Source organism: Ipomoea nil, unplaced genomic scaffold (genome assembly GCF_001879475.1).
Source record: "Ipomoea nil cultivar Tokyo-kokei standard unplaced genomic scaffold, Asagao_1.1 scaffold1848, whole genome shotgun sequence".
NCBI classification, from domain to species: domain Eukaryota; kingdom Viridiplantae; phylum Streptophyta; class Magnoliopsida; order Solanales; family Convolvulaceae; genus Ipomoea; species Ipomoea nil.
Window position 1 is genome coordinate 208,695 of NW_017618276.1, and position 17,782 is coordinate 226,476.

Sequence of the window (17,782 nt, forward strand, 5' to 3'; positions counted from 1 at the left end):
GGCTTGTGGGTTATCGTAACCCACATGCGCGGACTTGCCAGACTTGGAAGTCCGCATGCCTTTTGGTGGATGGGGGATGTGAGTTATTGCAACCTACATGCGCGGACTTGCCTGACTTGGTAGTCCGCATGCCTTTTGGTGGATGGGGCATGTGGGTTATCGCAACCCACATGCGCAGACTTGCCAGACTTGGCAGCTCGCATGGCTTTTGGTCAGGGGCGGAGCCAGAAAACCTGAGTTGGGGGACCAATGTAGTAAAAAAAATTTACAATGTTAGTCGACAATAAAATTAATCGTACCATATTATTATATATACCATACATTCACTACAAGAACAAAGACATTTAGTGACAATTTTTTTGTGACGCTTCATAATTTAGTCACAAATAATACACTATTTGTGACCAAAAAAATAATTCAACACTATTGTGTGGTGTAATTGTGTTAACTTTTTTTTGTTCATAGATAATATGGTAATTGTGACAAGTAAGTATTTGTTACGAATAAGTTGTCACTGCTATTAGAATAATTGTGTCGTAACATGCGTTGTCACTAAATGTATGTTTATTTTGGCGGCATTATAATTAAGGCGGGAACGAATGTAATTGTGACAAAAAACAATGTTGACACGTGGACAACCAAAGGGGTTGGGGGGCCTGCTATAAATAGAGGCACTATATCTTTGGCTAAGGGCAACTCGAACACTATCAGCACTATGGTCTAGTGGTCTTGATCTCTTATTCTCAACCCAGCCACCTGGATTCGATTCCTATTGGTAATAGTTAGCAATAGCCCACCCCGTGGGCCTTGTTCTTTGTATTTGGGCATGTACGTTCTATTTTGGGGAATAACGTCCCGGGTAATAAACCCAATGTTTTCTACCCCCGTCTTGTGTCTCTATACCGGATTTATGGTGGATCAGGTCCCAATAAAACCATCAATTCCAATGTGAATTTAATTGCCAAAAATTAAGTTTTGTATTGTCTTCATGTGAACTTGGTTATGAATTGGATGAAATTGAGTGGAATCTTTCATAGTTATGGCCAAATTATGCAAGAGATATTCGGAATTAGTGATTCACCTATGAGAATAGGGCTAAACCATAGCCTAGATGAGATTCAAGGCGTTGAAACGAAAATGCCCACCATATGTGTTTCATCCTTAGGACGTCATCAGTGCCTTTTACGGGGGATTAACTGACGAGAATAAGACGTTGTTAAATTCATCGTCAAAGGGGGCATTTGTGTCCTCATTGCCAGAAGAAGCTGAGAAATTGATTGAGACTATTTCAATCAACACTTCTTGTTGGTATAACAAAAGGGACTCTAAGTTCGGATTATATGAGGTGAGTAACAGTACAGCTTCTGATGCCAGAGTTGAAGCAATGGGGTATGAAATCTTGAGGCTTCAAGCAAAGATTGAGAAAATGGGTAAGCAACCACAATAGGGAAATCCGTGTATGTCACTAGCTCTTTACTGTGACATATGTGGTGGACCCCGTGAGACCCAAGAGTGCACTTCTACATATGATGATCCCGGTTATGAACAAGTTAGTGTTGTGGGTTACCAAAAGCCTCAAAACTTCAATTCATATGGTAAAAACAACCAAAACTGGAGGCAAGGTCAAGAGTGGCAACGATGAATGCGATGAATTCAATTAACCGTAACAGAATGAATTACAGATAGTATATCAGAAGTCTACACTAAAGACTCCTAACTATTAGGCTAGTAGAATTAGACTTAATCTCCTACCACAAACTAATATACTATAGACATAACAATAATAATAATAATAATAATATAAACCATACTAACACACCCCCTCAAGCACAAGGTGGGTGAAGCACAACATTGAGCTTGTCCCGTAGTAGTGTGAACCTCGGTCCTGGTAGCGGTTTGGTGAGAACATCTGCTAGCTGATCTTTGGTAGATATGAAGTTAACCAGTAAGTCCCCCGAAGCAACTTTGTCACGGACGAAATGGTAATCAATCTCCACATGTTTCGTCTTAGCATGGAACACCGGATTAGCGCAGAGATATGTAGCACCCAAGTTATCACACCATAAAGTAGACGGTTGTCCAGAGTGCAGCCCTAGCTCACGAAGTAGAGATACAATCCATGTGACTTTAGCTGCAACTTCTGCTAGAGCTTTATACTCGGCTTCAGTAGAGGAGCGGGCTACCGTGAGTTGTTTCCGAGAGAGCCAGGAAACAAGGTTAGTCCCTAGGAAAACAGCAAACCCACTTGTACTCTTTCTGTCAACAGGACAACCGGCCCAATCCGAGTCTAAATAAGCATGAATGGCTGTAGTCGAGGATGGTGATAGCCGTAACCCATAATCAATAGTTCCCTTGATGTATCGTAACACACGTTTGACCATAGCTCAGTGCTCCGTAGTGGGTGAATGCATAAACTGACAGAGGCGGTTTACTGCATAGGAGAGATCAGGACGTGTGATAGTAAGGTACTGCAGTGCCCCTACTATACGCTGATACTGTGTGGGATTATCAAACGGTTCATCTGACGGAGATACAACATGAGTTACAGAGGCTGGTGCCGCAAGTGGTTTGCAATCCAACATCCCGGAGCGATTTAATAAGTCATTCATATAGCGCCGCTGTGACAGAACCATGCCCGAGTCTGAGTGTACTGTTTCAATCCCCAAGAAGAAACCTGGTCTTCCGAGGTCCCGGATCTTGAAGACAGAAGCTAGACGCTGGAGCAAGGAGTTGATTAAGACTGCATCACTGCCCATCATAATTATGTCGTCAACGTACACTAACAGATAAACCTGTGAAGTAGACGTGGTGTAGTAAAAAAGCGAGACATCGGTTTTGGATGACGAAAAACCGACTGAAATTAGGAAATCATGCAGCCGTTTAAACCAAGCCCTCGGAGCCTGTTTGAGGCCATATAGAGAGTGCTGTAAGAGGCACACATGGCCTGGGTGTGCCAGATCTTCATACCCTGGAGACTGCTTCATATATACTGTTTCAGCTAGATGCCCGTTTAGGAAGGCATTATGGACATCCAGCTGCCGTAATGCCCAGTTGTTCGTTATAGCCATAGAGAAAAGGATACGAACCGTGGTTGGTTTGACAACCGGGCTAAAGGTGTCAAAAAAATCTTCACCAGCCACCTGATTAAACCCTTTGGCTACGAGTCGCGCTTTGTAACGCTCGACCGAGCCGTCTGCTTTCCGCTTAGTGCGGAAGACCCACTTGCACCCAATGATGTTCATAGTTGGATCCGGTGGCACTAGACGCCAAGTGTTGTTATGGAGTAGAGCATTGAACTCTTGGTCCATAGCGTCACGCCACTGTGGATGTCCAACTGCTTGGGAGTAGCACGTTGGATCAGTCGTTGCAGTTAGGGCCTGAAACGACTCAGCAGTTCCTTTTGTCATGTGATGAAGGCGCATGACATGCCCTCTATCTTGAGGATGTGTCCGCCTTACTCGTTTACGAGGCCGAACTGGTGGTGCGGCGGGCCCAATAGCCAACATAGGTGCCTCTTGAGCCAAAGGAATAGGCTCAGCTATTGGGGGCACAGTCCCTGTAGGTATAATGGGACTAGAAGCCCACAACATAGCTATCGGTGTTGCAACTGTTTGTTGAGAACCTGTAGCAAAAGGGAAAACAGATTCGTTAAACCGCACATGGCAACAGATATAGGTTTTCCCGCTGGTTAGGTACATGCACCTGTATCCCCTATAAGAAGGTGGGTAACCTAAGAAGACACAAGGTGTTGAGCGATAATCCATCTTATGCCGATTATATGGTCGTAGATGGGGAAAACACTCACACCCAAAAACCCGGAGAAATTGATAAGGTGGGGGCTTTTTATAGAGACGGTAGTAGGGACTTTCATAATTTAGGACAGAGGATGGAAGATAATTTATTAAACACGTGACAGCTTCAAAGGCGTAGTCCCAATATTGTTGTGGGACGGACCCTTGAGCGAGGAGAGCCAAGCCCGTTTCGACAACATGCCTGTTTCGGCGCTCAACACTCCCGTTTTGTTCATGCGTGTAGGTACATGATTGCCGGTGATTAATTCCCAAGTTTTGAAACGTGGTGTGTAGTTTTCTGTATTCACCCCCTAGGTCCGACTGTATAGATTTGATAGAGCGCGAAAATTGTCGCTTTACCAAGACGCGAAAAGAATCAAACGTTTTATAAATGTCAGATTTTACCCGTAATGGGTAAAACCAGCAGTAGCGGGAGAAATCATCAACAAATGATAAAAAGTACCGAAAACCACTAGAAGAGATTATCGGGGCAGGCCCCCAGATATCTGTATATAATAGATCCAGTACATTTTCACTATTGTTATTTACTCTATCTAGCTTGAAACGTGATGATTTGCTAAGGTGGCAAGCTGAACATGATCCGACTGCGTGGCTATTTGACGTGACCGAAACATGTGGCATGATTTTATTTTGCACCATATTGTGAGGATGACCAAGCCTGCGGTGCCACACGGCCGGCGTAGCTCGAGACGAGACAAAAGCGAACGGACTCCAGGAAACAGATAATGCATATAGACCTCCCGAGGCGGGACCCTTAAGCAGAACTTCCTTGGTTTTGGAATCCTTCACAAATAAGCAATTGTCATGAAACTCAAAAAATACTCGATTTTCTTTAGCAAACTTTTGAACGGACAATAATGGTACGGTTAATTTCGGTACATATAAGACATTAGACATATGTAAGAGTTTTGACACGGAATGAATGGATACACGACCAACCCGCGAGATAACCAAACCTGTACCATTTCCCACGCGCAGGGTGTCCGGGCCACCATATTCATCAGAGTTAGACAGCATGTTCACGTCAGGCGTTGCATGTGACGAGGCCCCGGAGTCCGGGTACCACGCATCCGGAGGCGGTGCGGCTGCCGTAGTGTCGCCGGAGACAGCGACGTTGGCTTGGGCGGGCGGTTGGGTGGTGTAGCGCTTGTAGCAATAAATCGCCGAGTGACCGTGAGACCTACAGATTTGGCATCTTGGAGATCCCCGGCCACCATTTCGTCCACCACGGTTGTTATTCCGACCACCATTGCGACCGCGGCGACCACCATCCGCATTCTGATTGCCATTGCTACGCCCACGCCCTGCATACATGGCAGTATGGTTGCTGCCACTGCCGATATCCGCCGGAGCAGCGAGGTCGTCACCCAGAATGAAATCTGCCGCCTGCAGACAATCCGAGAGGGTGGGCAGACCGACTGGAGCGTTGGCAGTAAGAGATGCGACGTAGGACCTGTACTCCGGGCGCAGACCACGCAGAACATATAAGTTCTGTTCGGCCAGGGAGAGGGGTGAGCCGGCTTGCGCAAGAGCTTCCACTAAAATCTCCGCACGCCCGAGATAGTCCGCAGGAGATGCGTTGCCCTGCCGGAGCGCTTGGAACTGACCAAGCAAATTCATGCATCTCGCCTGAGTGTTGGAGCCTAGAGCCGTAGTGATCGACCGCCACACGTCCGCCGCCGTATTCCGGCCAACCGCCAAATGGAGCACCTCATCTGACATTGAGGAGATAAGGAGGGAGAGGATCGACTGATCCTGTTGCATCCATGCCTTATACGCCAGATTAGGAGTAGGCTCGGCGGTGGGGATTACCGAACTGGATTCGCCGGCGGAGGAAGTGACCATGGCCGCCGGACAGGGATGACTCCCGTCGATGAACCCGATGAGATCATGGCTACGCAAAAAGGGGAGCAACTGGGTACGCCAGAAGAGGAAATTGCGTTGCGTGAGCTTCATTGAGATAAAATGATGAGCTCCGGCAAGTGGGTTGACGCCGGCCGGGGAGGAGCCACCGGCGGCGGAGGGGGTTCTTTCGGAGGAGTTGGAAGACATGATCGGAGTCGGAGGGGGTTGCGGATAATTTGGAGAGAGGATCGTTTAGTTAGGCTGATACCAGATGAATGCGATGAATTCAATTAACCGTAACAGAATGAATTACAGATAGTATATCAGAAGTCTACCACTAAAGACTCCTAACTATTAGGCTAGTAGAATTAGACTTAATCTCCTACCACAAACTAATATACTATAGACATAACAATAATAATAATAATATAAACCATACTAACAGCAACAACACCCACCTTAGAGCCAAGGGTGGCAAAACCAGTGGCAAGGAGGAAATCAGGGTGGAAATTCTTCTTACAACACCTACAGAGGTAACTTTCACATTCAAAACCCACCTCAAAGAGGGGGGGCCCTATAGACCACCGCCCACACAGCAAGTGGGAGGTTATCCTCCTAGAGATGAGCCACCGAGGGAGAATTTTGAAGAGAAAATGGTAAGAATGATGTCTGAAATTAAGCAAGACATGGGACACATGATGCAAGAATGGAAACGAAGACATAAGCAAGAAGTTTCTGCTGTGAGACAAGAGGTCTCAAACTACAGGCAAGAGTCCACTTCATAAATTCGCAATCTGGAGACTCAGCTAGCCCAAGTTACTAAAACAATGGCAGAGAGGCCTCGGGGAACACTTCCTAGTACCACAAAGAATAACCCTCGAGAGAGAGTGCAAGCCATTATCTTGAGAAGTGGCAAAGAGCTTCCAGATCCTGTTTTGCAAAAGGGCTCAATTTCAAATGGCCCAATTGAGGAAGCAAATTTGAAGGACCCTATTGAGACAATCATTATTGCATGGACCATGGTCCACACAATTGTATATTATTTAAGGGTATATTATTTATGTACGTAAATAAAAAATATATTTTTAATATACTAAGGGTATATTATTTATGTACGTAAGGTACATTTTTTGAAAATACATTTCTAATATACTAAGGTTACATTATTTTATATAATGTACCTTCAGTACAAAAATATTGTACTTTTAATATATTAAAAATATACCTGATATTCATGGTCCACACAGTTCATGTAATAATTTGCCATCATTATTGTATGGACCATATTTTGTATACTATAAAATAATGTATATTTAATTCAAAAATATTATACTTTTAGTATATTAAAAATGTACTTTCTTTTATGATCCATACAACACTAGGTAAACCATGATCCACACAATAATCTACCCCCTCTACTACATGTACTTTGATCTAAGAATTTAGGACAACTTTTACTAGAAGTGAGAAAATAATTCATTCGGTTAATTGTCAATTGACCTTTTCCTAAACTGATTTTACCTAAATTCTAAATATTCTAAACATTAAATAAAAATTTCATTTAAACTACAGTAATTGTTACATATTAGAACAAAAAATAAAAATCAAATCGTTATTTTGTTTACAGAATTGAACATAGCTAATTTGCTGACCAAGCTGAAGTGATTGTACTTATCTTCCAGTAGCTACTGATAATTCCATATGATGTTTTAAACTATCATATGCAGTTGTTATACTAAAAGTAGCATCATAGCCGGTCGAGATAGGTGGCTCAATAAGTAGAGCTTGTGATTCCATATAAGTTTCTGAATTATTAACCCATGGATGTTTTGATGCTCTCATTAATCCACCTAGTTCTACTGCAACTTCCTTCATCGTCGGTCTATCCTCCCCCTTGACATTTAAACACCTCTCTGCAAGCAAGGAAACCTCCATTAACTCTTCAGTGTTTCCCTCACATACAACGTTGTCATCAAAAATCCTGAATAGCCGATTCTCTTTGAGCGAGGAAAGGAAATATAGTGATAGGTTTCTCTCCTCCTCTGGACCATTGTAAAATATTGCCCTCCTACCTGTTAACAACTCCACCAGAACAACTCCGAAACTGTAAACATCACTCTTTTCTGTTAGTTGGTGGGTTTGCATGTATTCTGGGTCAAGATAACCCAGTGTTCCTTGCACCATAGTTATCAATTGAGTTTGATCTTGCAGAACTAATCTTGACGTACCAAAATCAGATACCTTAGCAGTGTAGTCATTATCCAGGAGAATATTTGCGGGTTTAACATCTCTATGGATGATGGGAGGAGAAGCTGCAGTGTGCAAATAAGAGAGGACCTCAGCTGTTTCTGTTGCTATTCTTAAACGGATCGACCAAGGTATTTTAGATGCTTTGTTTTTGTCATGTAGATGATCAGACAATGTTCCATTATCTATGAATTCATAAACCAGGAATGGAACTTTTGTCTCTAAACAGCAACCAAAGAGTTTGACTATGTTTCTGTGATTGATTTGGGAGAGCACAATTACCTCATTGATGAACTGTTCAACCTGGGTTGGGTCCATCATTTTTGGTTTTTTAACAGCTACAGTTTGGCCATCAAGAAGGTGTCCTCTGTAAACAATACCAAAACCTCCTTCACCAACGATTCTAGTTTGGTCATAGTTGTTGGTTGCTTTTTTAAGCTCTTCAGCTGTGAATATTTTTGTTGTTCCAGAAGATGAAGTGCCTTGAGCAATCTTTTGTTGCAGAATCAATCCTCCATTTTCCCTAAAGCATTTCTCTTTCATCCGTACTGATTTCCTCCGTCGATATCCAAAGTACACACAAAAACCACTTATCAACAACGTTATAGTACCTAAAGAAACACCTGCATATATGCAACAAACATTTCATGATTTCTTTAATAAGTGTTTATGAGTGATGACAATATCAATCATATAGCAAAGGCTGCTTACCCAAACCAATCACGTTGACTTTGTTTCCATCTTTACTAGGTAACTGGCAGCCACCTTTCCCATCTTCACGGTAACCTTCCTTGCAATGGCACGAAAAACCACCTGGTTTATTCTTGCAAGTGGCATTTTCAGAACAGTTGTTCTGTCCATTTGCACATTCATCAATATCTGCAGATCGAGCCATCAATAAACAAAAAATCTAAATAAATGACAAACAAAATAAAGGGTCAAAGTCAAACAATTGGTAGTTAAAAGGATTGTTAGGCGGAGGCTGGTGAAAGGCCAAGTCCAGCACCTAGTCTCTAGAAAATGCACTTTAGCTAATAGCTATAGTTTTTGGCCACTGGCAAAGGCTTATCCTAATGTAATGTTTTCCTATAATTATTATTATAAGTTTAAGATAAGTTATGATAATATTAAGTTGTAGATCATACGTACCTAGGCAACCTGGATGGAGATATGGATTGCCTTCATAACCCTTCTCACAAGCGCATCTGTATCCCCCATCAGGACCTTCAAAAGGGACACAGGTCGTATTACCTTTGCATGTGCTCCCAGACTTACTACACGTATCATTGGAGATGATCCAGTCAATTACTATAGGAAGTTTCTCCACTTCCCACTTTCTGGTAAGTATATCGCTGGAGAAGTTAAACTCATCCTTTTTCACCACAAAAGCATAGCTGCAGTTAACAACACCTTTTGTGTACCGATTCGCCGCCATTCTATCCAACGTAAAATTAACGTTCTTGGCCAAGATAGGAATGTCTGTCATCTGGCAACACCCGATCCCCGAGCAGGTCCCGTTCACGACATCCTTGAAGCGGTTACAGGAGGCAATACAACCTGTTTCATAGGACCGTTCATCCTCGTACCCTGAGACAGTGGCGACAGTGTTGCAACCCACGGCGACGAACTTGTTGGCGGTCTGGTTAACGTAGAATTTGCTTAAGGTGATCCACGCCACGTCCGATGAGACATCTTCGTCAAGTGGCCTGAAAAGTACTCTGACTTCTTCAACACACTTTCGAGCTATGCCCTTCATAACGCTCAACTGCCCTTCAACTGAAACTGATCTCACCTCTATATCGCTGCGCCTTAACAATGGCTTAGGAGAACCATCAGGGCCAGTGGTGCAATTGATGAAGAAGTCTTGGTTTAGATAACAATCTTCATTCAAACCAAAGGGAAACGGGAGGCTTACGTTCCCACAATGGTCATCGCAGTTGGGTTTGGCTATGGGATAATTAGTTTTTGATGTGGTGGTGGAAGGAGCGAAAACCAGTATTGCTGACAACACAAGTAGTACTAGGAACCTCATCTTCATCTTCTGCTATACATTGAATTGGTTTGTGTTGAATTGGATGTGATCTGAAACTTGGTTTAATTTTCTGTTTTCAGCCACTATATATAAATAAAAGATGAAGTCACCAAGACGACCAAGACAAAAGGTGAATCTAAACCACGTCCAAATTTTAAAAGTCACCCTTTTGGCTATTTAATTCCAAAAATCCTACCAAGTACCAAGTCAATTTGACAATTTTCTTTATTTTCGTCAATGTCTGCAATATGATGTTATTCTTGATTTCTTAATTCTCCTCCAAGTTCTAGGAACCAACTGGAAAAAAAAAAAATAAAAACGGGAAAAGTTATACAATGTGATGCGATGGGTCCCAGTTGGTTTTTAAAGCTTTAAATAATCCTTCTTTTTTCTCTGCTTTTAGTTTATTAGTGGATGATATTAAAAAATTAGCATCCTTGATAAATGATGTTGAGTTTCGTTTTGTGAAGCGATCTGCGAATCGTGCCGTCCACACTGTTGCTAGGGATCGGAGGCTGTTTCTATGTCAGGTTGCGGAGAGTGATTTGACACCCCTCTTCCTTTCCTTGTGAACTGTCTTATTGCTGATTTAATGAATTAATCTTTTATCTCCAAAAAAAAAAAGATGGGGTTGCTTAGAGAGGAAACGGACGTTTCATTACTACTAGAAGCTTACCCTGGGGTGTTAAGCCTATATGTGGCTTGTTGTAACCTATTAGCTCAAACATGATTGATTGATCAAAGAAACTGCAGAGAGTGAAAGTAAGAGACAAGGCCAAGAGGATATTCTTATTCATTCATATCTGTGTTTTCCATATTACATCCAACCACAACATATATAATACACAAATGTAACGGAAGATATAATGTAGTCATAAATCTCCTGACCGTTACATAATCAATACTAATATGGCCACACTAAATACATATTTATAACACTCTCCCTTGGACATTATTTGGCCACGATCTTGCCTCATTAAAAACTTGCTAGGAAAACCCTGTGGGAAAAACCTAGACAATAAGAGAGTACAATAGAAAATAGATTCATGCCTCATTAAAAACTTCACTAGGAAAACCACGTGGGAAAAAAACCTAGTTGAAGAAAAGAGTACTTGGGGTTATAGCCAGCTTTGGCTAGAAACTTATAAGCGTTAGGGTCGAAACCCTCAGTACGTTTAGCGGGGAATATTTGGCCCACTTTATCACCACCTTTCTCTTCGGATGATTTTGCTGCATTTACTTTGAGTGTATCAATCCTTGCAAGCGGGAAGATGAGTTTCGTGTTGTGTTGATCTCCCTCTACAACTTGTTTTCCCTTTGACTTTGATTGGGAACACTACAAAAAATTAGATATTTAGCGACATATATTTAATGGCGGTTATATATAACCGCCACTAAATATTTATTTAGTGGCAGTTTGAACGACCGCTACTATTTTTTTAATGAAACATCACTTCTAAATGTTATTGGCGAATACCGATGGTTTACCGCGATTTGTTAATCTATTTTAGTGGCTATCGGACTAATATATTTTGCAATGAACATCAAAATCCCTTCTCTAGTTTCTTCTCCAAACTCGATCTTCTCAACCTAATTTTCTTTCGCCAGTCTCTCTCATCCAAATCTCTGTTGGTTTATGAGATATAAAGAAGTACTTCGTAATAGCCATTGAGTCATTCATTTAAAGGAAGAAGAGGGGAGGGAGCGAGAGATGAAGGCTGTTTCAAGACCTAGCGAGAATGGCGAAAATGGAGAAAATTTTATGTCAGAACATGTCAAAGAAGATGAAAGTGAATTTTTCAAAGCCGTGATTTTGTGGATCTGAATGCCATGTGTGTAAACATCAGTTTGCTGATAGAGGTACTATTATGAAACTGCTTATTGTTATTTTTTCTTGAAATTTATGCTCTCGGGGATTGTAGATATCTAATGGAGTGATAAACTGAATGATAATGAGCTTTCTTTTTTGGTCTGTGTAGTCATAAGGCTAATAATTTGTTGGAATTATTGTTTTTTCATTTGTTTGTTTGTTTGTTTTTTTCAGTGAAAAAAGGAATCTAAAAGAGTTTTGGTAGATACTCCTTAAATACTTTCTGTAATGTCGGCATTGATAGTAGATAGAGCCATAAACGTAAAAAAAACCGCCGCTAAATGTCTGATTTGGTGTAGTGGAAGGTGGATCGTCATTGCTTTCCTTAATATCTTCAACAATAACTTGCCTTTTAATGTAGAACTTTGCGTCTGCAAAGTAAGACTCAGCCTCTGTGAAAGGGCTTTCATCGGCGACAACCTTTTCAACTACGTCGTTTCTTTCAAACATGAGGCATTGACGCCAAGAAGAGGGTACCACCCCATTTTCATGTATCCACGGTCTTCCAAGTAACAAGTTATAAGATGTCCTTGTATCTATGACATGGCAGAGGACACCGGAACTTAGGCTTCCAATTCTTAAGTCAAGTCAGATGATGCCGATTGCTCTTTGCCCTCCCTGGTTGAAGCCTTGTATCATTAGACGCCTTTAGGCAAGCTCATCTGTAGATATACCAAGGTCCTTCACAGCTCTAAGGGATAGGATGTTGACAGCTGAGCCTTGATCAACCATAATTCTTTTGAGCTTTTGCCCACGGGTATAGCCTTCAACAAATAGTGGGCGATTGTGTGGCGTGCCTCCAAGTAACAAGTTTTCATCCTTGAAGGTAATTTCTGTGGAGTAGGAAGTAGCCTTATGCATTAACATTTCCTCATCCTCGATGTGTTTAGAAGATGAACATTCACCTCCATCTTTTGTCTTGTCATTTGTATTTAGGCAGGAGCTAGAAGTGCCTGCCCCTTGAAGATCAAATCCCTTTGGCATATATTGAGCCAAAGGAACTGGTGCACGTGGCTGTTTGACATGCCCCTTCGTCTTTGATTTGCGGGCATGGGTATTTTTTGAGGTTTTCTCAACCCAACTTTTCACTATGTGCTTTTGATGCTTCACAGGCTCGAATTTCTTCTTTCTATGAGTGACAATCACCCATTTACCTTCGGATGCGTTATTATTCCGCTGTGGTTCTGAACTTTGACTGACAACGTGCTTAACAATGAAGGGGAGTGGACGCTTCCGTTGTTTCCCATCTTCCTTTTCAGTACACAGCGGAGCGAACCATTCGGGTGTAATCGAGATTTGATTTGAGCTCGCTTTGGCATCGGCAAGCTCAATTTTTCCATCTCTGGCCAGTGCCATTACTTTATCTTTGAAGATAAAACACTTCTCAATCGGATGACCAAGAAGACGATGGTACTTGCAATAGTGTGGATCATCCACCCTTGATGCTTCCTCAGGATGTTTCATTTCTGGCAACTCAATGAGTCTAAGTTTGAGTAGCTCATCAAACATGGGAGATACATCGGAATCCATGAAAGGATAAGTCTTCTCCTGCCTTTCTTCAATTGTCGGCCTTCTACCACCCCTTGACGGGCCAGAAAATGGTCTTGGCCTAGGCCTTTCAGTTGCCTTAGTGAAGACTTTCATAGGATTAGCCGTCACATTCATCACTTCTTTCTTTTCTTGCTTTGGAAAAGGTTTGTTCCACTTTTTAACTTCTTGTTTTCCAGGTGCATTGGAGGAGCTAGGGAAGTTCAATATGTTTAGCCCTCCGCTAGCTTCTATGCTCAATTCCATGTCGTGAGCACGACTGGATAACTCCTCAAAGGACTTTGGCTTAATCCCTTGTAGGATATAGGAGAGTTCAAAGTGCATGCCTTGGATGCACATCTCAATTGCAGAAATTTGAGATATTCTTTCTTTGCAATTCAGGCATAGTTCCCTCCACCTTTCGATGTAGGCACCGGCGCGTTCACCCTTCCATTGGTGAGTAGTGGTGAGTTCCAAGAAGCTAACCGTTCTCCTCGTGCTATAGAAACGGGTTAAGAACTCACGTTCCATATCATGCCAGCTATCAATGCAGCCGGGCGCGATGTCAGTGTACCAATCAAACGCAGTTCCCTTTAATGAACGGACAAACTGCTTTACCAACAGATCACCATAAGTCCCGGCATCATAGCATGTCTCCACAAAGTGGGCAATGTGCTGTCGAGGGTTTCCCTTACCATCGAATTGTTGGAACATAGGAGGTTGATAGCCGTATGGCATTTTCAACTCCTCAATTCTTTGTGTATAGGGTTTAGCATATGAATATGAGGGCTGGCCGTCATCCAACTTGCCTTTGATAGCCCCCATTGTGTAGTCTTTCAACTGATCCACCGGTATCATGCCTTCAGTGACTGGTATAGATTTCTCAGTTACGGGTAAGTGGGAAGCAGCTTCTCCTACCACATGGCTAACATAAGGTGGTGGTGATTGCTGACCAACCTCTTCTTGCCCTTCAGGTTGCTTTCCTGGAGCACGACTTCCTTGTCCCTACATGATGCTTCCTACCCTATTATCGAGGGTGTTAAGCCGTTTCTCTTGATTTTGGAGAGCGACAGCCATTCCTTCCAAAGACTTAGCAATTCTAGCTAATTTCTCCTCCACAGACTCTGTGTTTGTCGCCATGGCCGGCATGACATTGTAGACATGCGACCACTCAGGTGCAGCCTTCCATAATGGATGTGGCGGGGTTACAGGGGAAGTGCTCCCGCTACTAGCGCTCCCTTGCATGGAAGTTGGACTAACACCATCGGTAGCTCCCTTAGGAGAGGGTGGACCTCCAGCATGAACATTTGCCTTTGAGGTGGTAGGGGCCTTGTCTAGCCTTCGAACTACCCGTCGTGCCATGGACTGAGGTTCAGGCACTTGGACCCCCAAATCCTTTGCGCGGTTCCTTGTCAGCGGACCATGCATTTTTGGGGTAGTGCCAGAGCTAGCTACAGGCCTAGACTTGGACTTGGTAGCTTGGGCATAGGTCCTCCTGAACATGGGATTGTTCGATGCCATTTGATGCACAGGTAGAGATATAGTAGTAGTATAGAGATGAGAGGCAGAGCTATCCCACTGGGCGTGCCAAAATATGTAAACGCGAAAAACTCGAATTGTATATATTCAAAATTCAAAGTATCGGTTACAAGTAGTATCAAGTATATATCAATCAAGAAGGGGTACAATCTCTGTATACGAGAAGTCCTCTGATTCTCTACTAGAAGTATGCCTGTTGGAAGTGTGCCAAATTCGGAGTATGCCGAATTGGAAGTGTGCTGAGTTCGGGAGTGTGCCGAACTTGAAGTAGTTCCTTGCCGGAAGTATGCCGAGCTGGAAGTATGCCGAGTTTGGGAGTGCGCCGAACTGGAAGTATGCCAAGTTCGGGAGTGTGCCGAATTGGAAGTATGCCGAGTTCAAAGTATGTTGAACTGGAAGTATGCCAAGTTCGGGAATATGCCGAACTGGGAGTAGTTCCTTACTGAAGGGCCTCCGGGGTTATGTAGCTTGTTCTTCAATGAAGGGCTAATATGCAGCTTGATCTTCAAAGAAGGGCTTCCGGTGTTCAAATGGCGTATTCCTCAGCGCAATATACGCAGTATATATAACTGCGGGCGTGTTCCAGACGATATCCCGACGAGATTTCGGCAGAGCTTCGATATGCAGATTTCCAGAGCTTCCTTCTTTGAAAATGAAACCACTATTTATAGTGGTGAGGGTGAGGGAAAATCTCCAACCAACTCTTAATTCCCAATTTAATTTAATTATTTTAATTAAATTAAGGAACGTATCGGGACACCATTGCGTCCAGGTTCATGATTTCATTAAATTTCCAAATAATATCAAATATTCAAATTTCCTAAAATTATATAATCCACATATAATTTTGATGGGCCAAGACCAAGTCAAACCCGCTAATTAGGCAACCCAATTCATCCAATCAGCTTGGTCCAACTCGATTAAATATTTCATCATCTCGGGCCGAACAATCCATCATTCAATTACATTTAATTAAGTAATTAAACTAATTAATTATTCAATGGGTCATTTAATTAACCCAATTAAATAAATATTAGTCCAATTAGCCTAATTAAAGTAATTAATTTAATGACCAATTATCCATCACGGTCCAACAATATTATTTAAATTTTCAATGCTTACAATGATTAGCATGCATTCAATAAAAGACTAGTTTAATAAAACATTTTCAGTTTCAAACACATTACAATATTTTTGGAGTCAATATATCTAAGATCATATTAATAATTTTAAATTAATTTATTTTGTCATTTAAATTTTTTCAATAAAAATATAAAAAATCCACAATTCCATTATTAATCTAAGTTGTTATACCATGATGGTCCTAAATGACATATAAATCGTGTATGTTTAGTATTGGAATTGTGAACTTTTAGAATATATAAATTGTGTTTCTAAGTCAAAACACATAACAGCGGTAGAAAGAAATTTGTGAATGATAATCTATATATACCTTTTTTTTTATGACGAATAAAATGTGCAGTTATTATTTGAGAGTGTGCATTGTATAAACATTAGTCTTGTGTAATAGTTTGCAAAGTATATAGAAAATTTAAATCACACTAAGAAGACCCCCTGTAATCAGACGAGCTCAACCGAGAAGATGTTAGGAAGAATCATCAGAACTAATTTTAATTTAGAACAACAGCAAAAAGAATATTATTATATTATTATTAAAATAAAACTTACAAAATTAATGTATATTTGTCCATTAACTTTAATTTTAATGTTTTGATAATTCATTATAGTTTTTAAGTATATGTTTTAACTATATTAAATAATAACAACAAAAACTATTAATATTAAACTATAATTTTTGTATTTGTAAGATTATCTTTATTCCTACAATTCTCCCTCGCTTTAAAAGGTGTCCAACTTTTATATCATCAAATTTACTATTTCATCATTTTTTTTCTACATCCATGTAACTCCAAATCACTTTCAAAATTGGTCACACCACATTAAGGTATTATTATCTTTTCTTTAAAAAAATAAATAAATAAGTCAAACGTTATTTCAATTGAATTACAATACATTTTTTTTATTCCAAAGGAATAATGGAAACAAATCATTATTTATAAGCAATTATCTTTCTGCAACTACTGGTAACTTCATATGATGTTTTAAACTATCATATTCAGTTGTTGTTATACTAAAAATGACATCATATTCAAAGGGGATTGGTGGGTTAATAAGTACGTAAAGCATGTGATTCCATGGAAGTTTCTGAATTATTATTAATCCATGGATGTTTTGCTGCTCTCCTCAATCCACCTAATTCAACTGCAACATTCTTCATGATTGGCCTATCTCCTCCCTTCACATTTAAACACCTTTCTGCAAGCAAACCAACTTCTTGTAACTCTTCAGTGTTTCCTTCGCATACAACGTTGTCATCAACAATCATGAACAATCGATTAGCCTTCAAGGATGAAAGGAAATGCAGAGATAAATTTCTCTCCTCCTCTGGACCATCATAAAATACTGCCCTCCTACTCGTTAACAACTCCACTAAGACAACCCCAAAGCTGTAAACATCACTCTTTTCCATTAATTGGTGGGTCTACATGTATTATGGATCGAGATAACCCCATGTTCCTTGCACCATGGTTATCAATTGCGTTTGATCTTGTAGCACTAATCTTGACGAACCAAAATTAGATACCTTAGCAGTGTAGCCGCTATCCAGGAGAATATTTGCTGGTTTAACATCTCTGTGGATGATGGGAGGAGAGGCTGCAGGTGCAAATAAAAGAGAACTTCAGCGGTTTCCAAAGCTATTTTTAAACGGGTCAACCAAGGAATTTTTTATGCCTTCTCTTTGTTGTGCAGATGCTCAGACAATGTTCCGGTACTTATGAACTCGTAAACCAACAACGGGATTTCTGTCTCAAAAGAGCAACCAAAGAG

General features: G+C 41.2%; 1 protein-coding gene and 1 long non-coding RNA gene across 2 annotated transcripts; one reads left to right on the forward strand and one right to left on the reverse strand.

The window, feature by feature from the left end:
• Positions 1 to 463: 463 nt before the first annotated feature.
• Positions 464 to 17,030, forward strand: LOC109193273. The gene is made up of 3 exons (XR_002056238.1): positions 464 to 473; positions 2,317 to 2,320; positions 16,955 to 17,030. It is a non-coding gene; the product is annotated as an uncharacterized LOC109193273 (long non-coding RNA).
• On the reverse strand, positions 7,273 to 9,949 carry LOC109193271 (wall-associated receptor kinase 3-like). The gene is made up of 3 exons (XM_019344119.1): positions 9,054 to 9,949; positions 8,616 to 8,783; positions 7,273 to 8,527 (listed from the first exon to the last, which is right to left on the reverse strand). Exons 1-3 carry the CDS (start codon positions 9,940 to 9,942, stop codon positions 7,329 to 7,331), a joined length of 2,256 nt encoding a protein of 751 aa, XP_019199664.1. The 5' UTR covers positions 9,943 to 9,949; the 3' UTR covers positions 7,273 to 7,328.
• Positions 17,031 to 17,782: the final 752 nt, after the last annotated feature.

Bases quoted from the DNA above. Each gene is read 5' to 3' on its own strand.
- LOC109193271 (XM_019344119.1), bottom strand. From the start codon at position 9,942: ATGAAGATGAGGTTCCTAGTACTACTTGTGTTGTCAGCAATACTGGTT. The intron at 8,784-9,053 runs GTACGTATGATC...CTCGATCTGCAG, and splicing joins TCTCCATCCAGGTTGCCTAG to ATATTGATGAATGTGCAAAT. The intron at 8,528-8,615 runs GTAAGCAGCCTT...GCATATATGCAG, and splicing joins AGTCAACGTGATTGGTTTGG to GTGTTTCTTTAGGTACTATA.